The 16,651-nt window shown below is 39.0% G+C and overlaps 1 protein-coding gene across 2 annotated transcripts in view; it reads right to left on the reverse strand.

Moving 5' to 3' along the window:
* megf6b (multiple EGF-like-domains 6b) overlaps nucleotides 1-16,651 on the reverse strand; it is a 63,796-nt gene that overhangs the window by 23,411 nt on the left and 23,734 nt on the right. The window contains exons 5-10 of one of the 2 annotated variants that reach the window (XM_030133920.1): nucleotides 11,230-11,352; nucleotides 4,847-4,969; nucleotides 1,353-1,478; nucleotides 583-705; nucleotides 324-446; nucleotides 65-202 (exon numbers count right to left, since the gene is read on the reverse strand). In XM_030133920.1, the coding sequence (XP_029989780.1) occupies nucleotides 65-202; nucleotides 324-446; nucleotides 583-705; nucleotides 1,353-1,478; nucleotides 4,847-4,969; nucleotides 11,230-11,352 (756 nt within the window). Of the gene's footprint in view, nucleotides 1-64; nucleotides 203-323; nucleotides 447-582; nucleotides 706-1,352; nucleotides 1,479-4,846; nucleotides 4,970-7,976; nucleotides 8,306-11,229; nucleotides 11,353-16,651 lie in introns of those variants that run through there. The other variant, XM_030133921.1, reaches the window with a different exon arrangement.

The following is a 16,651-nucleotide window of genomic DNA, read 5'->3' on the forward strand; positions in this document are numbered from 1 at the left end:
GTGCATTATGCATGATTTTCTTTAAACGTGTTCGCTAATCAGTGAATGCATGACAGTCTCTCACCAGTACAGGTTTTAAGGTCATCATCCAAATGGTATCCATGGTTACAGGAGCAAACAGGCCCATTGGTTGAATGCTGGCAGTGGTGTGAACAGCCACCATTGTTGTTGTCACAGCTATTCACAATCTCCATCTCAATTCCTTCACAAATCAGCTTGTGTTAAAAATAAGTTTTAACTATCTCGTGCTAATTCTTGTAATTAAAAAATAATAATTACAATAATAACACAATAATGACATTAAAGATGAGAACAGAACTCACTGTAACATTGTCTTCCATCAGCTCCCAACTCATAGGCAGTGTTACACACACACGCATATGATCCCAGTGTATTGTGACAACCGTGAGCACAGTTGGCCTCTTCTGTTTCACACTCATCGATATCTATGGAAAAAGATTTTAAAATATAAATAAAATAACACAACACGTTCAAAATTAGGTCATTCTGATGAGTTATGATCCCAATATTTTCTGTTTCTCCTCAGTTCAACTCAGCTTTAACAATAGGAAATATAATCACCTTCACATGTTTTCCCATCTTCTGCTAGAATGTAACCAACTTTACAGTCACAGTGAGCTTTGCCACCATCAGCGCGGCATTCATGCATGCAGCCTCCGTTCCGATCTGCACAAGGATCCTGCACTGTAACACACACGCACACACAAGAAAACAAAAAACATATGATGTTTTGTAAATGGAAAACACAGTCAAAATCAGGCTAGCTGTACAACTCAATTTAGAGCATGTGCAGCGTTCTAAATTCACATGCCTCATCTTTTTATTGTTGTCTGTGCATTCTTGTGTGTGTGTAACTTGTGTAAGCCTGTCCAGCATCTGGGATGAGAACCTAATTAGAGGAAGCTGCTCACAGCCAACAATTACAAAGTAAAAAAACATCTAAAAGACAGTAATTTAAAATGTGTATATGTATAATTTACCACCCCCAGAGTACTGTACAGCCTTAGGGAGCATAGAATAAAAAAGAGGACATCAAAATACAAATTTATGAAAGACTGGTGTGACTCACTCCAATTTAATGTCCCATCTCATGAATGACAGTTAATCTATTCCACAAAATACATCCTGATGGATAATTATAATTGGCAACAGATGCAGACAATGTGTTTTTAATGTTTGGACACCTTCATATTCTTCCACAGTCTTCAGTTTTATTGATATTTTGTCCAAAGTCACCCTTCCATGAATTATTCCTACTCACTGTCATGTGCAGTGCATGGGTGTGTATTTAGTGTTCCCTTACACCAGAGACTGGAAACATGGGCACTCACATTTACAGTGCTTCCCATCCTCTTCCAGCACGTAATTTGGCTTGCAGCGGCAGCGGAAATGAGCGACTGACTGCTGCACACAGTAGTGTTCACATCCCCCGTTACCGATGGAGCAGGAATGGACAGCTACAAACACACAAAGAGCAAAACTGAATGAGGTTAACAAAGGTGAGAAACATTGAGATGCAGGGTCAGAAAGATGGACAGTCGCAAAGAACTTTGCAGTTCTATTCCCGCACATTACAGTTATTATCCAGCTTCCACCCAGATCTTTTATACTTCTAATTTATAGTGTACATTGTATACTGTTTGCTCTTATGTTATATTTCTCTTTATTCATGTTTGCTGTGGTATTATATTGTTACTGACTGTGTCATGCTGCTACTACACTGTAATTTCCCAGTTTGGGATAAATAAAGTACATCTATCTATCTAGAATGAGAAGCGTGAGCATTAGGCATCAGTATCAAATCACTTTGTTTAAATCCAAACTCCAGTTTCATATTAGTCTTTCCTTTGACTTGACTGCAGTGTCACATCCAGGAGAATATGTTTCTTCAAGGCTGTGATACTCCAAATACATCAGACATTTTATATGTTCGAGGCCAAGACAGATCCGTCACCACACTGGGGCCAAAAATCACAGCAAGGCTTGAATGGCAGGGCCTCTGTGGTGAGTAACACTCATAGTGTGATGAGGGTGAGGACAGAGGCAGCTCAATCATCCTCCCTGTCTGTGTTTCCCTGATGCAGCCCTAGTAGACAACATGGATTCAATCTGTTCAGGGAAAACAACAGGTAGAGGTTGAACCGCCTGGCAATCTCAAAGACGGTGTTTTTTATACTCGGCCAGTCAAGATACATCCATCACGAGCACATGTCAAACCACAGAGTGCTTTCCAGCAAAAATATTATGCACCCACACGCTAAGTGTGTGGGATTCATCTGACCTCTGCAGGCAGATCAAGAGCTGGATAAGACGCGCCAAAGCTGAGATTGAATTGATTGGACGACATCTGCTCTTCTTTTTCTCCCAAAGACTTTGTGCTGATTGGTATGTGCTGTCTTTTTCTAGTATGTGAAGATGCTGTCTGGGGCAAAGTGCAAAACTTCTCCCTTGTTCACTTGTTCTGCTGAAACAAAGAGTTGATTTCAATTGCTGCACTGTATAAAAGTGCCCACGTTTTGCAACTGGTCTCTGCAGTTTTACATACACACATATAGCTTCACAGATGAGCCTCACCTGGGAGGCTCTCCACATGTGGACTACGATTATTAGTGCAATCAGTCATTTCTTCGTGCAACAGCTGTCACATAGAAGTTGCTCGGGGACAGCAGGGTCCCAGCTATCCGCTCTGAGGGAGCAAAGCCAAGAAACACACAGTGATTTCCACCCTAAATGTCAGACAAGACACTCTGTATACATTCCCGGCTGCAGGAAATGGTGCCAGGTTTATACTCTTTTGTATCAGCTATTTCTAAAAACCAGTGCTAATGGATCTGGCATGGCGGGATCAACACTCAGGTACTGCAAAAATACAGCAGAGGTCAAATATGACAGGAACATGTACTCGATAAAGGAATGGAGCTCAGGAGAACTAACTGGAAAAATGACAACACACACACATGCCTCAGTTAACTGACCTAACAGATTGGCACATACTGTAGTTTTCTACCTTTTCTTATAATGACTGTGCCAGTTTGTTGTATTTCTTGGGTTTACTTAAACAACACAGAGATAATGGATTTCTGTGTATGCATCTTCTTGATTTCATCTTTGCCATAATTACAACAGAGACACTGCATGAAATCTCAGTGTAAACACATTCAGTATAAGCTACAAAAACACAAACACTTTCTTGGATGTTTATGTCACACTCTGCATTTGAGCTGGATTACCAGTTTCCATCAGTTGAGATGGAAACCAAACCAAAGCCAGACAATGCTATTAGGAGCATTTTCAGGTAATCTCACAGATATATCTGAAACTTGTATAAACTATGTAAAGCATAAATACCTGCCATAAAGAAATGCCAAAAACCAAAAAGAGGAACAATTTCCATCTGACAGCGATGTCTAATTTTGTTCAACATTAAAATGTCAGACTAACTGCATGTGTCTTTCTGAAGTAACCTAAACTAAACTCAGAGAATGATATAATAAATAAATACCAGTACTAAATGAGCAACACACAATGGACTAGTGAAAATGAAAAGTCTAGGTATAAATAGTTCTAAGAGATATTTTACTGTCTAATAGAAAATATGTTGTAGCAATGATCCAGTTTTATTAAACAGAATTTCTCTCTTTAAAATATATTTCACTTAAGGGAAGAATAAATGCACAAGTCAGTGTTTAATGTGGCTGCACTAGACATTAAAATTGCTCCACAATAAGGCTTTATGGCAGAATCAAAGGGGTCATCTTCTGCAACATCATGAATGTGGTTTACATGATTAAGTGCCCATGTCAAAGAGGATATGTGGTTACGGTTCAATGAAATAATGACTGAAAATAATATCTGTACAAATAAGCTGCACAGAGAGCAAAGACTTTAAAAACCATCCAACGGCTGAGCTCCTCGAAAACACTGTGTCATTGTTTCTGTGAGTATTATACAAGTGGCCACATTGTAGAGAGCAGTGTACATACATGTTTCTAATCAGATTGTCTGAAGGAGGAGATGTTAAGTATACGAGATGTTTATGTATATTTAACCCTTTCATGCATAGTAGTCACAACAGTGGACAGTTAATCTACAGCTGTTCTCGTATATTCATGGGTTTTGTTGTTTTTTTAGTTCCATATCAGCCGACACAGTGGATGCTTATGCATCATCTCAAACACTGCAATTCATACAATTACTGTAACTTTGGTGTTCTTGATAAACCTGATCTGCACTAACATGTTTGAGTGGAAATCAATTGCTAGTTGTTATTAGACTGTAATTAACAGTTTTCTTTAACAAAAAGTTTTTTTTTTTGCATATTATCTCTATGAAGTGAGTAATACCTAGTATTAGAGTATGATAAAATGTGAGAAAACATCAGAGTAGCTACATTTTTAAAAAATCCTTTCATAGTTTTCACACAGTATATCACTTTCTGATATTGCATTTTAAATACATGTTTCTTTGCTTCAAAATTTAAATCCATGGTGTCTAGTTGAGTGGACATTTTTATTACTCCATTAAAAATAGGTTTATTAAAAAATGTCAATCACATTGTTTTTTTCATGCCTAAAGAGGAATAAAAACACTCAGGAAAAAAATCTTGACTAAGGTCCTCATAATTCATGCATCAAAGGGGTTTAGAGGTGTAGATCTAGTAGTAGATGAAACCTTCCTCATGAGTAATTCTTCACATTTAACAAACATCAGGATTTTTTTTTTTTAAAGGAAAGAGTTGTAACAAGCCAGAAGCAGATTTATTTATGAGTGCCAAGTTTTCTTTCAAGGTTTGTAAGCACTTTTACAATGCTGACAAGTAACTCACCGAGGCAGGTGCGGCCATCGACGTGCAAGCGAGAGCCTGGGTGGCATTCGCAATAGTAGGAGCCCCTGGTGTTAACGCATCTGTGCTGGCAGCCGCCATTATGGACCTGGCACTCATCAATATCTGTAGGGAATGAGAGGGGGGGGGGGGGGGGGGAGAGAGAGAGAGAGAGAAATCCAGAAGCAGGCAGAAAGAGAGAGATGGGAGAGAAATGAGTGCAATTTGACTAAATCCTCTCATTATGAGAAGAAAATTGGTCACAAGAATAAAGCCCAGATGAGCTGCCAAACAGAGAGGAATTTAACGCAGGCTTTAGGATAAAGATGGGCTCCAAGAGGAAAACAGATGATGGATGAGAAGGGAAACTATTTTACAAGTGCATTGCAGCTCAAACAAACAAATCTCCCATGTGGTAACAACTACTGAACATTTAAAACCTAATTTAAATTCCTTCGCTTCTTGTCAGAGTCCCTTGGGAGCAGCAAACATATGGAAACTTAAAGCAGAGGATGCGAAACATACACATTCCTCTAAGACAAGCATTGAGATTATAAACAAATAAAAGAAGGGGGCTCTTCATTTGAGAAAGGAGCGGTGAGCGTAAATGGACCCCCTCACTGCAGAATCAGATTTCCAATGAAACAAGCCATGTTCCTAAACAGTTCTTATTTTAAGGGTCACAGACTAATAAATTGTTTTCTGAGTTCCACCGCAGACCCCCTGTGAGATCTGAGCCGATTTATGAAACACTCCACTGTTTGGACGTCTGCTCACAGCTCGTCTGCCCTCATTAACATCACAAAAATTAGGACGCCAAGTCCAACCTGCCTCACCTCTATGCTGGTGCTGACATTTTACCTGTTCGCATGAAAATTTCTAACGTCCTCTCACTGGAGTTACTGGAAAATTTGCTGACTACAACAAACATGATGAAACTGCAGCAAACATGGCACATATACAAGGTGAGTGGGAATGGCTTTTGGCTGCTGGTTAATGTCTAACACATCATAAAAAGCTACTGGTCAGTGCCAGGTTAAATGTCTGGTTGACTGTGTTTTTTAAGTACATCCCTGACTCCTGGGAGCTATTTTAAGTATAAAACTATTTCAAGAATTCAGAGGAATTTCTGTTAAGTGTGTTGATTTATGAAGTTTAACGTGAATATAATGCAAATTTAGTTCATTACATACTTTTAAAATATGATTATATCACCACAGACCACACATTTCGTCTTCAGTTCAATAAACAAATCCCATAAATGATGTCACAAATCTGACTGTACGGAAATGCTGCCAAACCTCCTAAAATAAACTGCCAGTTTTATGAGCTAAAATAGAAGAATTATTTATGCAGTATGCTTTATACAGCTGAAACCTCTTTGTTTTTTGAGGGTCGGCATGTTCTCCCTGCATCTCTAGTGCCTCTTAAGGATTTGAGGTTTAAAGTCCAAAAACAGGAGGGAAAATGAGAATATAGAATAATATGGGGGGAATAAGTGTCAAGAGGCTACTGTATCTCCATTTTAACCACCAGTACAATTTTTCAGACATAACTGCATCTGCATATTTATTAAGGTAGTATTTTTGTGGTCAGTGAGGAGATGGATAAATCCCCACTTTCCTCATGTCACACTGCGTGGGATGGGGGATCTGAGCCTCACTGTGCAAATTAAACACCACCACATAACAGCTTTCATGCTCTTGCAGAAGACGTAAGTACACACAAACAGTATGTAACCTGTGATTTACTGTAATTCATGTCTTTGCGTGATCCAAAACTCTTCTCTCTGGGATTACGATCATGATTGAGGATGTATAATTTATAGTGTTGTAAAATGTGAAATCATAGTGATTAATATGATATATGCAGCACTGATTCTACTCTACATAATAAAAACAAGAGTCGGATTAGAGTAAGTGCAATATACAAGCACAGAGGGATTAAAACTGCTTGGTTCCTGTAAAACCAGTTCAAGACAGATGAGTTATAGAAATATCCTTCGACTGAACCCATCAACTCCAATAATATCCATGACATCCTCAAATATACTGTTGAGGGTATGAATTCATTCCTTAAACTTTCCTCTTCTTTGTCCCTCTGTTGCCAAACTTCAGCTTCACTTCATCCAGGAAAGCTGGCAGAACCCTCTCTTCATTTTTCCATCCATTCAGCCTGTCGTCCACTGGTTTGGTTTTTTATGAAAGTGGTCCAGCGTTGTGGAGCTGCTGTTCCTCCATCGACAGTGGTGCGCATTTGGTGAATCCCTTCCAGGCTGGTGTCCACATCCAGAACATGATCCCTCCACTGAGCTCCAAGCCAAAGCCTCAGCAGCCATTGGCTTTGAGAAGACGCATTAATTCTCTGCCCACAGCCACCTACAGCACGGTGTCGTCTTAATGGAAAACTATTTTGGTCGGTTTCCGAAAGGTGATTTGTTTATTTCTGTGCTTAAGACAAATTACCTTTGAAAAGTATTGACTCTTATCCAAGTAACACAGTAGATAACGGGGATTATCTGAAATATGGCCATAATACAATCTGTGGATTTATGCTTGCACATTACAGTCTTGCCAAACATGAAATTAAATATTCAGTCACAATAATATTGACATAACCTGTCGACAGCGTATTTGGTATCTTTCCCTGTTTGTGTAGTATTTCAAAGAGTCTCTCATGATTCATAGCTCATGTTTTCATGTGCGGTAATCTCTGTTGATAAAAGCGAGCCTCCCCTGCTCTGACCAGAGACGTAGTAAGCTGGGCAGTGCCAGACAGAGCACAGAGCAGATACATAGAGTATCAGTGGGAATGATTACCCAGTCTGTCTGAGCCCTGATAGGGCAGTGGACAAACACAAACACTCACATCAGCATAACTTCTATGTAACCACAGAGTTAAACCTGGAGGAAAAGTTATAGAATGTTCTAATCTTAGTTCAGATTAGTTTGCTTTTTTCCTGTAAAATGATTTAACAAAATATAGAGTAATATGAGAATATAGAGAAATATGAGATACAATATTGTAAAATAAAATTGCAGCGTTAAAAATTAACTTAAAAGAACAGACCCGAGTACAGTAGCTATAGTCATCTACCACCGCTTCATCTGCATTCCAGTGAATTATCACTTACCTGCCGACAGGTAACCCAGGTTGTAGCCATGGTAGCCATGGAAACAATGAGGCCTGTAGCAAATTCGTCTATAGTAACTGTGTGGATAGTTTGCACCAGATATCAGACAGGCCATCACTTCAATAAACACCAGAAGAAAAATCCACCATCCTGATGATCCTGGTCCTGATGACAAAGCCATGGACACTGAAATCTAAAGCCTCTCAGACAACTCTAATTTAAATCTAGGTTGATCAGATTACTGTAAAAATGATGATTAAATTATATTTTTGGTAAAGACATCAACACTGAAAATGTAAATAAATTTCCACTAAAGAATCCTAGTCTGATAGAACATGGAAACTACTTCTTACTGAGTCTGCCCGCTGATTTTTCTCTCTCTCCCTCCCTCCATCTCTCCCCGTTTCACCCTCCCTTCTACTAAAGCTAAATGTCCATCACATTAAAAAGATCCTCCTCTCTCCCCTTCCCCCTTGTCCCAACACTTCCCTTTCAACCCCAGCCTAAACTCTCACTCTGCTACATTCACTGTACTGCGTAAACACTTTACATCCTTCGATAATTTGCTACACTTTACTACTGTGGACAGCATTTCTTCAAAAGATATTAGGTGATAAATGTGAGCTTAATGTGAGAGCATAAAAGCACTTGGGTGCATAAAAATGTGCAAAGAATGTGGACAGACTGCAGGAAAGGCTGCCTACAGTTTTCTTATTGACATGTATAAAAAATACAGTCGCCAAAAGAATGCCAGATGTAGCGAGTGCCAAAAGTCAAAATTGTTATTTATGATCCAAACATCTGAGAGAGGAATGAGCATAGCAGTGAAATCGTCTATTCAGGAGCTAAGCACTGAGCTCTCACATCTGTTGCCAACACATACATACAAACACAGCAGCACAGCCATGCCAGTACTCTATAGAGCTGAAAGAGAGCAAAGCATGGTCATGGTCAGCATCATTTCCATGAAGTCAATAGAAACCACTCAAAGAGACCTCTGCAACAGGAAATTAGCCATGAGCTTCACTTCATATTTCTTTTCTTCTTAATAATGCAACCTTAAAGCTTCTGTAACATACACCTGTGCCGGCATTACATCAGGCCACAGACATCTGTGAAGTAGTCAAGCTCAGACAGATCAGCAGAAGGTGATACAGATCATTTTTTGACACCACACGCCAACTTTTTCACAATTCGGCATATCGGATAAAAAGTACATGTTTGTGCAGACATGGCAGACTGAATCCTGTAGACAATGATGCCAGCCAGGTGAGGAGGAAGGCAGCCCACTCCGGTATAGAAGACAGATGCTCAGGGCCATAACTGTAAAACACCTTGCCAGAGTAGAAGAAAAATGAAATACCAAAAACATACAGGACAATGCGAGGGATCCACGGTTGTGAAATTCTGACACTGATACTGATGTCTACAATAACAGTTTGGCAGATGGCTGACAGCCAGTAACTGATGCCTTAAAGCCTCTTAAGGCAAATTATGATTTATGATATTGGTCTATATAAATAAGACTGACTTGACTTCTGTTGATTTATTTTGTTTTTTATTGTCATTTTGTTTCAGGAAAATGAAGAAATATTCCCTAGAAAACACAAAACTTTTAATTAAAAACAATAGATGGATGTCATGTTATTTGTCAATAGGCAGATAGACAATGGGGCTGATAAAACAGACTTTTTGACTAATATACACCCAGACAGTGAACAGTAAGAGAGTCTTTAAAATCAGTCCTGTTTACAGAGTTATGTAGGACATCTAAAACCTAGTGATTTTGGAAAATGTTGCTCACATACAACTGCCTACAGCTCACTGTTAAGACATGTGTCAAACACTGGCAGACCATTACTCCCACCTTCACGCTCATGTTGGTCTGAGTTGTAAAGTTCATTTGGCATGACGGCCGAATATCGACACTGCTGCACTGCACTCAGCATGACAGCAGTTACCGCTGGGCTTCCTCCAATCTGATCAGTTTCATATGGATCAATGCTTTTTATTCAAAATAATCAACATGAATAAAATGGAAACTGACCAGGAGCTTGAATGTAGGAAAGCCATCACAAACCATTCAATTGTAAATTCAGAATTATGGTTTTCTGCACCAAACAAAAGATGCATTTATTCCTTTCTTGTTGATGCCAGCAATATCGGCATATTAACATACTGCACCAGATGGCTTTTATTGAAAATACATTGTGTGTGTGCCAAAGATAGAACTCGCCCAAAGTGCAAGTGTAGTTGTGCAGTTCCCCACAATGATTTATTCTTAACAACTAAATTAATGGATGCTGTCCCTCACTGAGACTCGTGGGTTTTCCTCTGTAGCTCTCTCAGCTTCAGGCTGTCCTGCAGACGGAAAGCTGATCATGTTTGGCAGAAGCAGCACCACACATACAGAGCTAACTTAAACATCCACCCGACCCATGCCTCCACTCAGTTTCTTTTACCTCTGTAAAGACTCCTGCCAATTACAGGCAATTAGGACATTAATGCTGTGGGTAGCTGTTTTCTTCCAATATACACCAGTGGCAGAGAGCAGATAACTATAAAAGCCAGCTGTGACAATGTTCCCTTCAACTCAACTAATAACCATGCCCTGGATCAGATCTCTCATTGGTTCCTTTTGCAGACCGCCATACTGCAAAGCACTCCAGAGTCTTTCCTCTAGGCTTGGCTGCTGCACAGAAGAATCATTATTCTGATTAAACCAACCACTCACAGAGTTTCCCTAATCAGAAACATTAAACTATGATAGAGCAAAAAAATCTCATGGGAAAATGTCGAGAAGAAGCTGAGTTTTGGTGAACTGTGGTTCAGAGACACTGGGCTTCATGATAGACTGGTAGCTAGACTTTTTTTCCACATGAAACAGCAAAAGCCAAGGTCAATTTATCATTTATAGTACATTGACTGAACTGGACTCACTGACTGACTGGAGTTCAATGATCTGGTTTTGATGTTCACATGAAACAGAGTCTATATGGACTGAGCTAAAAAATAAAAGTGAAAACTCTGTGTATTTCCCTTATATGTCAACATAAACAGGAGTGAATACATACAGTATGTGATTATGGTAACATGAGGTGGTGGTGAACAGTCTTTTACAGTATTTTGGAGATGCTTCAATATTCAAACAAAAAAAGCTGTACAAGTCATCTCCTATCTTATATCATAATGTTAGATTAATATTAGACTGTGTCCAACACAGCTCTAAAACAAAATTAATCATAAGACTCACCCTGACAGGTTTTACCATCTTCATTTAGTTTCTGCCCGGGTGGACACCTGCAGTAGAAACTTCCAATGGTGTTACAGCAGAGAGCCTCGCAGCCTCCATTGGTCTCCTCACACTCATTCACATCTGACAGGGAAGAGCAAGAACGAGTTACATTTGGAATCATTAAAACTTCAAATCATAAGCAGCGATGATGAAATAATAAACATTAGGTGTTGCAAAGAAATAAAGAAAACAAATATGCTATAATAGCTTTCCAAAGTGTAGTTTTCAGTTTCTTTATTAGTGAAGATCGGTGAAGAACACGAGTCGTTATATTCATTTTCTGTTTGTTTTAGATGTGTTCCATGAATAAATTTGGGCTAATTTTGAAAGTATGGAAAGTGCTCATATGCCTGGAAAACTGCAATTCATGAGAACTGCTGCAGGAAATGGTGTGTGCCGTTTCCATCCTTAAATGTGTTTCCTTGGTAAGAACTTCAAGACAAATAATGAATGGAAAATACTGTGCATAATAAACAAAACTGAGACAAATGTATCGAGGAATAAATTAAGTAAGACAAAATAAAATACGTCTCTGTCACCTCCTGTAAACGTTTTAGAAAATGAACCAGGACCAGCGTTTCTCAGCCACACAGCACCTCCAAAACACTTCCACAACAAGTTTTCGCATTTTATTTCCATCAGCTAAATATCCTGCCAGAGCTGTCATCAACTAAACCAGATAAAATCTTTTCCTCCCGTTCTTAAACTACACATAATTACTGGGGTCAGATACAGGTGCTGACAGTTCGGCATATACCAGAATCTAACTTGGGAGCTTCGGCGTAATGAGGACATATTCAATTGAAAGCAAGAGAAAAATGTGTTACGCATTGTTCGGTTTAAGAAAACACTTGCATTAAACGTAAATGCTCTTCATATGGGTGTTTTGTCAGGATGGATTATGTTCACGTGTGTAGTTTTAGACTTGATGACACTGGGCTCTTTCATTTGCCCTGCCCGCAGAAGGAATCTTGGATTGAAAACTGAAAGGCATGGAGAAAATTAGGAGAGAGCACCCACTTGGCACTAATCACCCTGTAAACTCACATGTCCATAAAAGAAGAGTTACAGAGAAAGAGTATGAAAGCAAACAAAATAGCTTTATAGAACATTTTCCCCCCTTTAGCAAATTTCGGTAGATTGCGATGCCAGTATTTAAGCAGCCAATTAAACGATTTCCCTCTCAGTTTACAACATCTGGAAATGTTCACACCGAAATCCAGCACTGTTTCGGTTTCCAAGTGTTATTTATAAACGTAACTCTATGTCATAAAACCTAAACTGCATACAATGTGTAATGAAATGTTACCTTTAACATCGAGGATTAATTTTACTGTACTATAAAGGATAATTCCTGATCTACTTATTACTCCAACACCTCTTGGCAGGACTGGATAAATTGCAGCCAAAGATCCAATTTGAGATGTCCACCAATATTTAGCTGGACTCTACATCACAAGCGTCCTGGCCTGATTTAATGAGTCTGGGTCTTGGGGTGAGAGAAAGTGCCGTTTTAAGTATAGATCATTTAACTTACAAAATAAGCAGTGCAGTAACAGCAGGTTTGAAGAAAGTCAAACAGAAACACCCGGGATATTCCAGAGACAAAAGAAAACAAGTGATGATCACAGAGTACAAAAACGAGCTGAAGTCATGAGTGGGATGAAAGACCCTAGTGGATCCTGCGGTGAGATGTTCATGTGTGTTTTTGTGTACGTGAAGAGGTCTACCTCCCTCCCCCCTGAGGACACACACCTGTGTGGCAGCTTGAGCAGAGGTCTGCCCAGGGTCAGTGTCACGCTCATCACTCTCCATGTCTTTCTGCCCAATAAGTGAGTAGGAATGTTAAAGGACTGCAGGTCAGGAGAATACGGAAAGCAGCAGTGGAAACTGGAACACTGACTCAAGAATGTAGAGTGTTTTTAGTAAGGACAGGAGCTGCCCATTTTTACCTCAGCAGGATGAAGAGTCCAGAATCGTGTTTAGAGGCCAGAAGAAACTTTGTTTTTACATGGAAGTATGGAAATGGATTTTTGTTGTGTGTTTTCTGGATGTTTTGGATCATGTTAATATTTTCTATTGAATTGTCTAATTGTTTTCTTTCTTCTACAAGTGGGTCACCACCGAAAATCAATAAATAGTTCCATTAATCTGCCAATAACTTTAGTCATACATGTGGAAAAGGGAAAGCTTTCTTCACTTTATATCTTGACTACGTTTATGTTTGTTTGTATGCAAGTTAATTTTAAAACTGAAAGAAATCCCTGCTGTGAAAGACATTTTTTCTGAATGTTAAACTCGATGACCTCTGAAGGAGTGGAGCCCACATCATAACTTAACTCCAGGGAGCAAGAATGAGATTCTTTTTCAGTTCATTGCACTACCAGTATCCATCCATCAATCCTTCATCAGGTGAACCTCCAGCAGACTGATCAGTCAAATCTAAGGGGGTGAAATAAGAGCTGGGGCTTAAAAAAAGAAGAGTGTTCAAGATCAACTGTTTTCTGGGAACATCAGATCACGGAGGTGTTCCACCCTGACCTCAGCCTTTTTTGGGTGGGGGCTGTGTGTGTGGATGTTTTCTAAAAAGAGTGACATTTCAGATGCCTACAAAGTAGTGCGTCTGTCGCTCCAGGTAAGGGTCAGAAGTCAAGGCTCAGGGTTGAGCCCATGCAGGGGGAATGGCACGAGACAATTTCACTATGTGGCGGATGTTCACATAGTTCAGATATGAGACACTGGCGTCTTGAAGTCGGGTTCTTTACTGATTAACTGAGCGCAGGTTCCCTCTAATAAGAAAGTAGAGACTATGATGAAATTAGATTATGTTATTAGCTTCATTAAAAAAGTATTTTAATTCATGCAGTCTTCTATAAACACATGATTTCACATTTACTGAAAAATGCCAAATAGAAATATCGCAAAGCAAAGGGGTCATATTCATGTTGCCTTTTGTACATGGTTTTAACCCAAACTGTCTAATGGAAAGTAAAAAAGTAACAGGATCAAATTATCACATTTGAGCCTCTGGGGGACAAGGTGATTTCTTGAACAGCTAGTTGACCCATATATTATACTATATGCACATGTACAGTTTTTGTAGAGGCGCTTACTCAACTACATACTAATTTTAGGTGCTGAGATTAGTGGTTTTATTTTATTGCACTATTTTTAGGTTTCCTGCAGTGTTTAATGGCAAAGATGAGTCACCTTGCTGAAAATGAGACCACCTTTGCTAACATCGTTAAAAAAAAAAAAAAGAAGCATTTTTACTAAACAAAATAAAAACCCCAGGGGCAAAATAGCTGAGACATTACAACGCAATGTTACAAGTTTACAGGGTAGGACTATTGTTTAGGCAAGTTTGTATAAACTAAAAGGATCATAAGGATCTGAGAGGAAATATTTCTAATGTAATCCCCATCATGTGTACATGGAGGTGGAGTTGTACATTGTTCTGTGAGCACAATAAAATCTCAGCTACTTTTCCAAGTTACCAAAACTGTTCAGTACTGTTATGACTACTTGCAAGTGAAATATAAAGCAAAACCACATCTATAAAATAGGTTGGAATTAGTATTTTCCTGTGGTAGACAGTGTGTTCCAAAGCAATCAGTTGAGGAATGAAAAAAAAAACAAAAAACTTTCGATTGTGTTTCTACAAATTCAGCTGCAGCTAAGCTCTGGGTTTACATTCCACCGCTGTACTGTGTGACTTCCTGTGATAAGACAATGACGGCTCCCAGTAGGACAGGACGTAATTTCACGGAAGACCATGAGGGGCTAAGAAATGCCCAACAAAATCCAACAGCGCCTGATTTTATCTCTTGGGGTCATGGGCTGGAAAATTCGAGCATTTATTAAGGATCAAGAGGGGGGACGCCACAGATAGCCGAACCAGTTTCCTTTCAGGGCCCTGATCTCCTGGTGTAATAATGTGCTTTGCTAGTGTTCATTCCTGGTTCTATTCCCTGTGGTAGACACAGCTGCTTTCATTTACCAGGTGCTATAAAGATGGGGATAGAGGCTCCAGGAGGCATATTTGAGTCAGAGGTTTCATTCAGGCGATGACTCAGGAGAGGACCTGGACATATGACTGTGGGACACTTCATAACAGAATGCTGTCAGACTTTAAGTAAACACCTATGAGCTGGAACTGACAATACATTTCACACTCCCTCATCCTCATCTTTGACCTCTAGTATACACGAACCTTAAAATGTTTGTTGTTAAGGACATGGTCCTTTAATCCAGCAAAAAGGCAGCATCACAAAGCTGACGGCTCACATGAAACAGATGAACTGGTGAAATATACTCACTCAAGCTCACAAAACAATATTACAAAAGTTATTTTATAGACCTATAACTCCTTGTGGATTTCATATGGATATTCCACTCCAGGAGTCAGATATCATGAGAATCCCTTAGACACGTTTAAAAGTTTTATGGAACCTTTTTTTACCATAACCTCTGCAGGTAAGAGTTACTGTATCTGTGTTCTGGAGGCAGTGTAATTCTCAGGTTTCCTTGAAATGCTTTTCTGCCCGATAGCTGTGACTGTAAAGTGTAACGTTTAAAAGGCAGACAACATCCGTGATTAAAAAAAAAAAAAATCCTGCACACTTTCCATACCGGAGGAAGTCAGATGAGGCAGAAAGTTGCATACAAATAATGAGCCTATTGCTTAAAGTCCAGATAAATAAGATATAGAAGAATTAACAGACTAAAGGAAATACCATTGCTGCAGTGTAAACAATTTAGTAAGTAGTGCAAATTAAAGAAAGCTGTTTATTAAAAAGAATAAAACTGATCATGAATCTCATTGGATGAAGTCAGAGAAATCAGCTACAGAATTATGCATTACAACTGAATATATATATATATATATATATATATATATATATATATATATATATATATGTATATATATATATATATATATATATATATATATATATTTTTTTTTTTTTATCTTACTTTACTTGATGAAAATTATTTAAATAACTATGTTTTTTTTTTTACCCTCCCATGAACATGGATCCTGCTTAAGTTCAACATTGCCCCCTGCTGTTAATCTCCTGCTACATCAAGAATGGTCCAGATGTGCTTCTAGATGTTTATTAAGTTAACACTATGTAATTCTCTTCTGCTCTCATTCATCATTCAACTAAAACACAGCTGCCAAAATATAATAATTCTTAGTCAAAGAAGACCACACAGACTTGTCAAAGTGCCCTCTCCAGTAAAGCGGGTTTCAGTCTGGTTCGCCACACTGGCTTAGACAGGAAAACTATGCGTGCTGTGCACTGAGGATTCAATAATTTCTTCCTCTCTCTGTTTTTGATGCATTCTTTGTGCCAGTTTCGGTGCAACTTCCTTA

The sequence above is a fragment of the Sphaeramia orbicularis genome, chromosome 5 (assembly GCF_902148855.1).
Source record: "Sphaeramia orbicularis chromosome 5, fSphaOr1.1, whole genome shotgun sequence".
In the NCBI taxonomy this organism is placed as follows: domain Eukaryota; kingdom Metazoa; phylum Chordata; class Actinopteri; order Kurtiformes; family Apogonidae; genus Sphaeramia; species Sphaeramia orbicularis.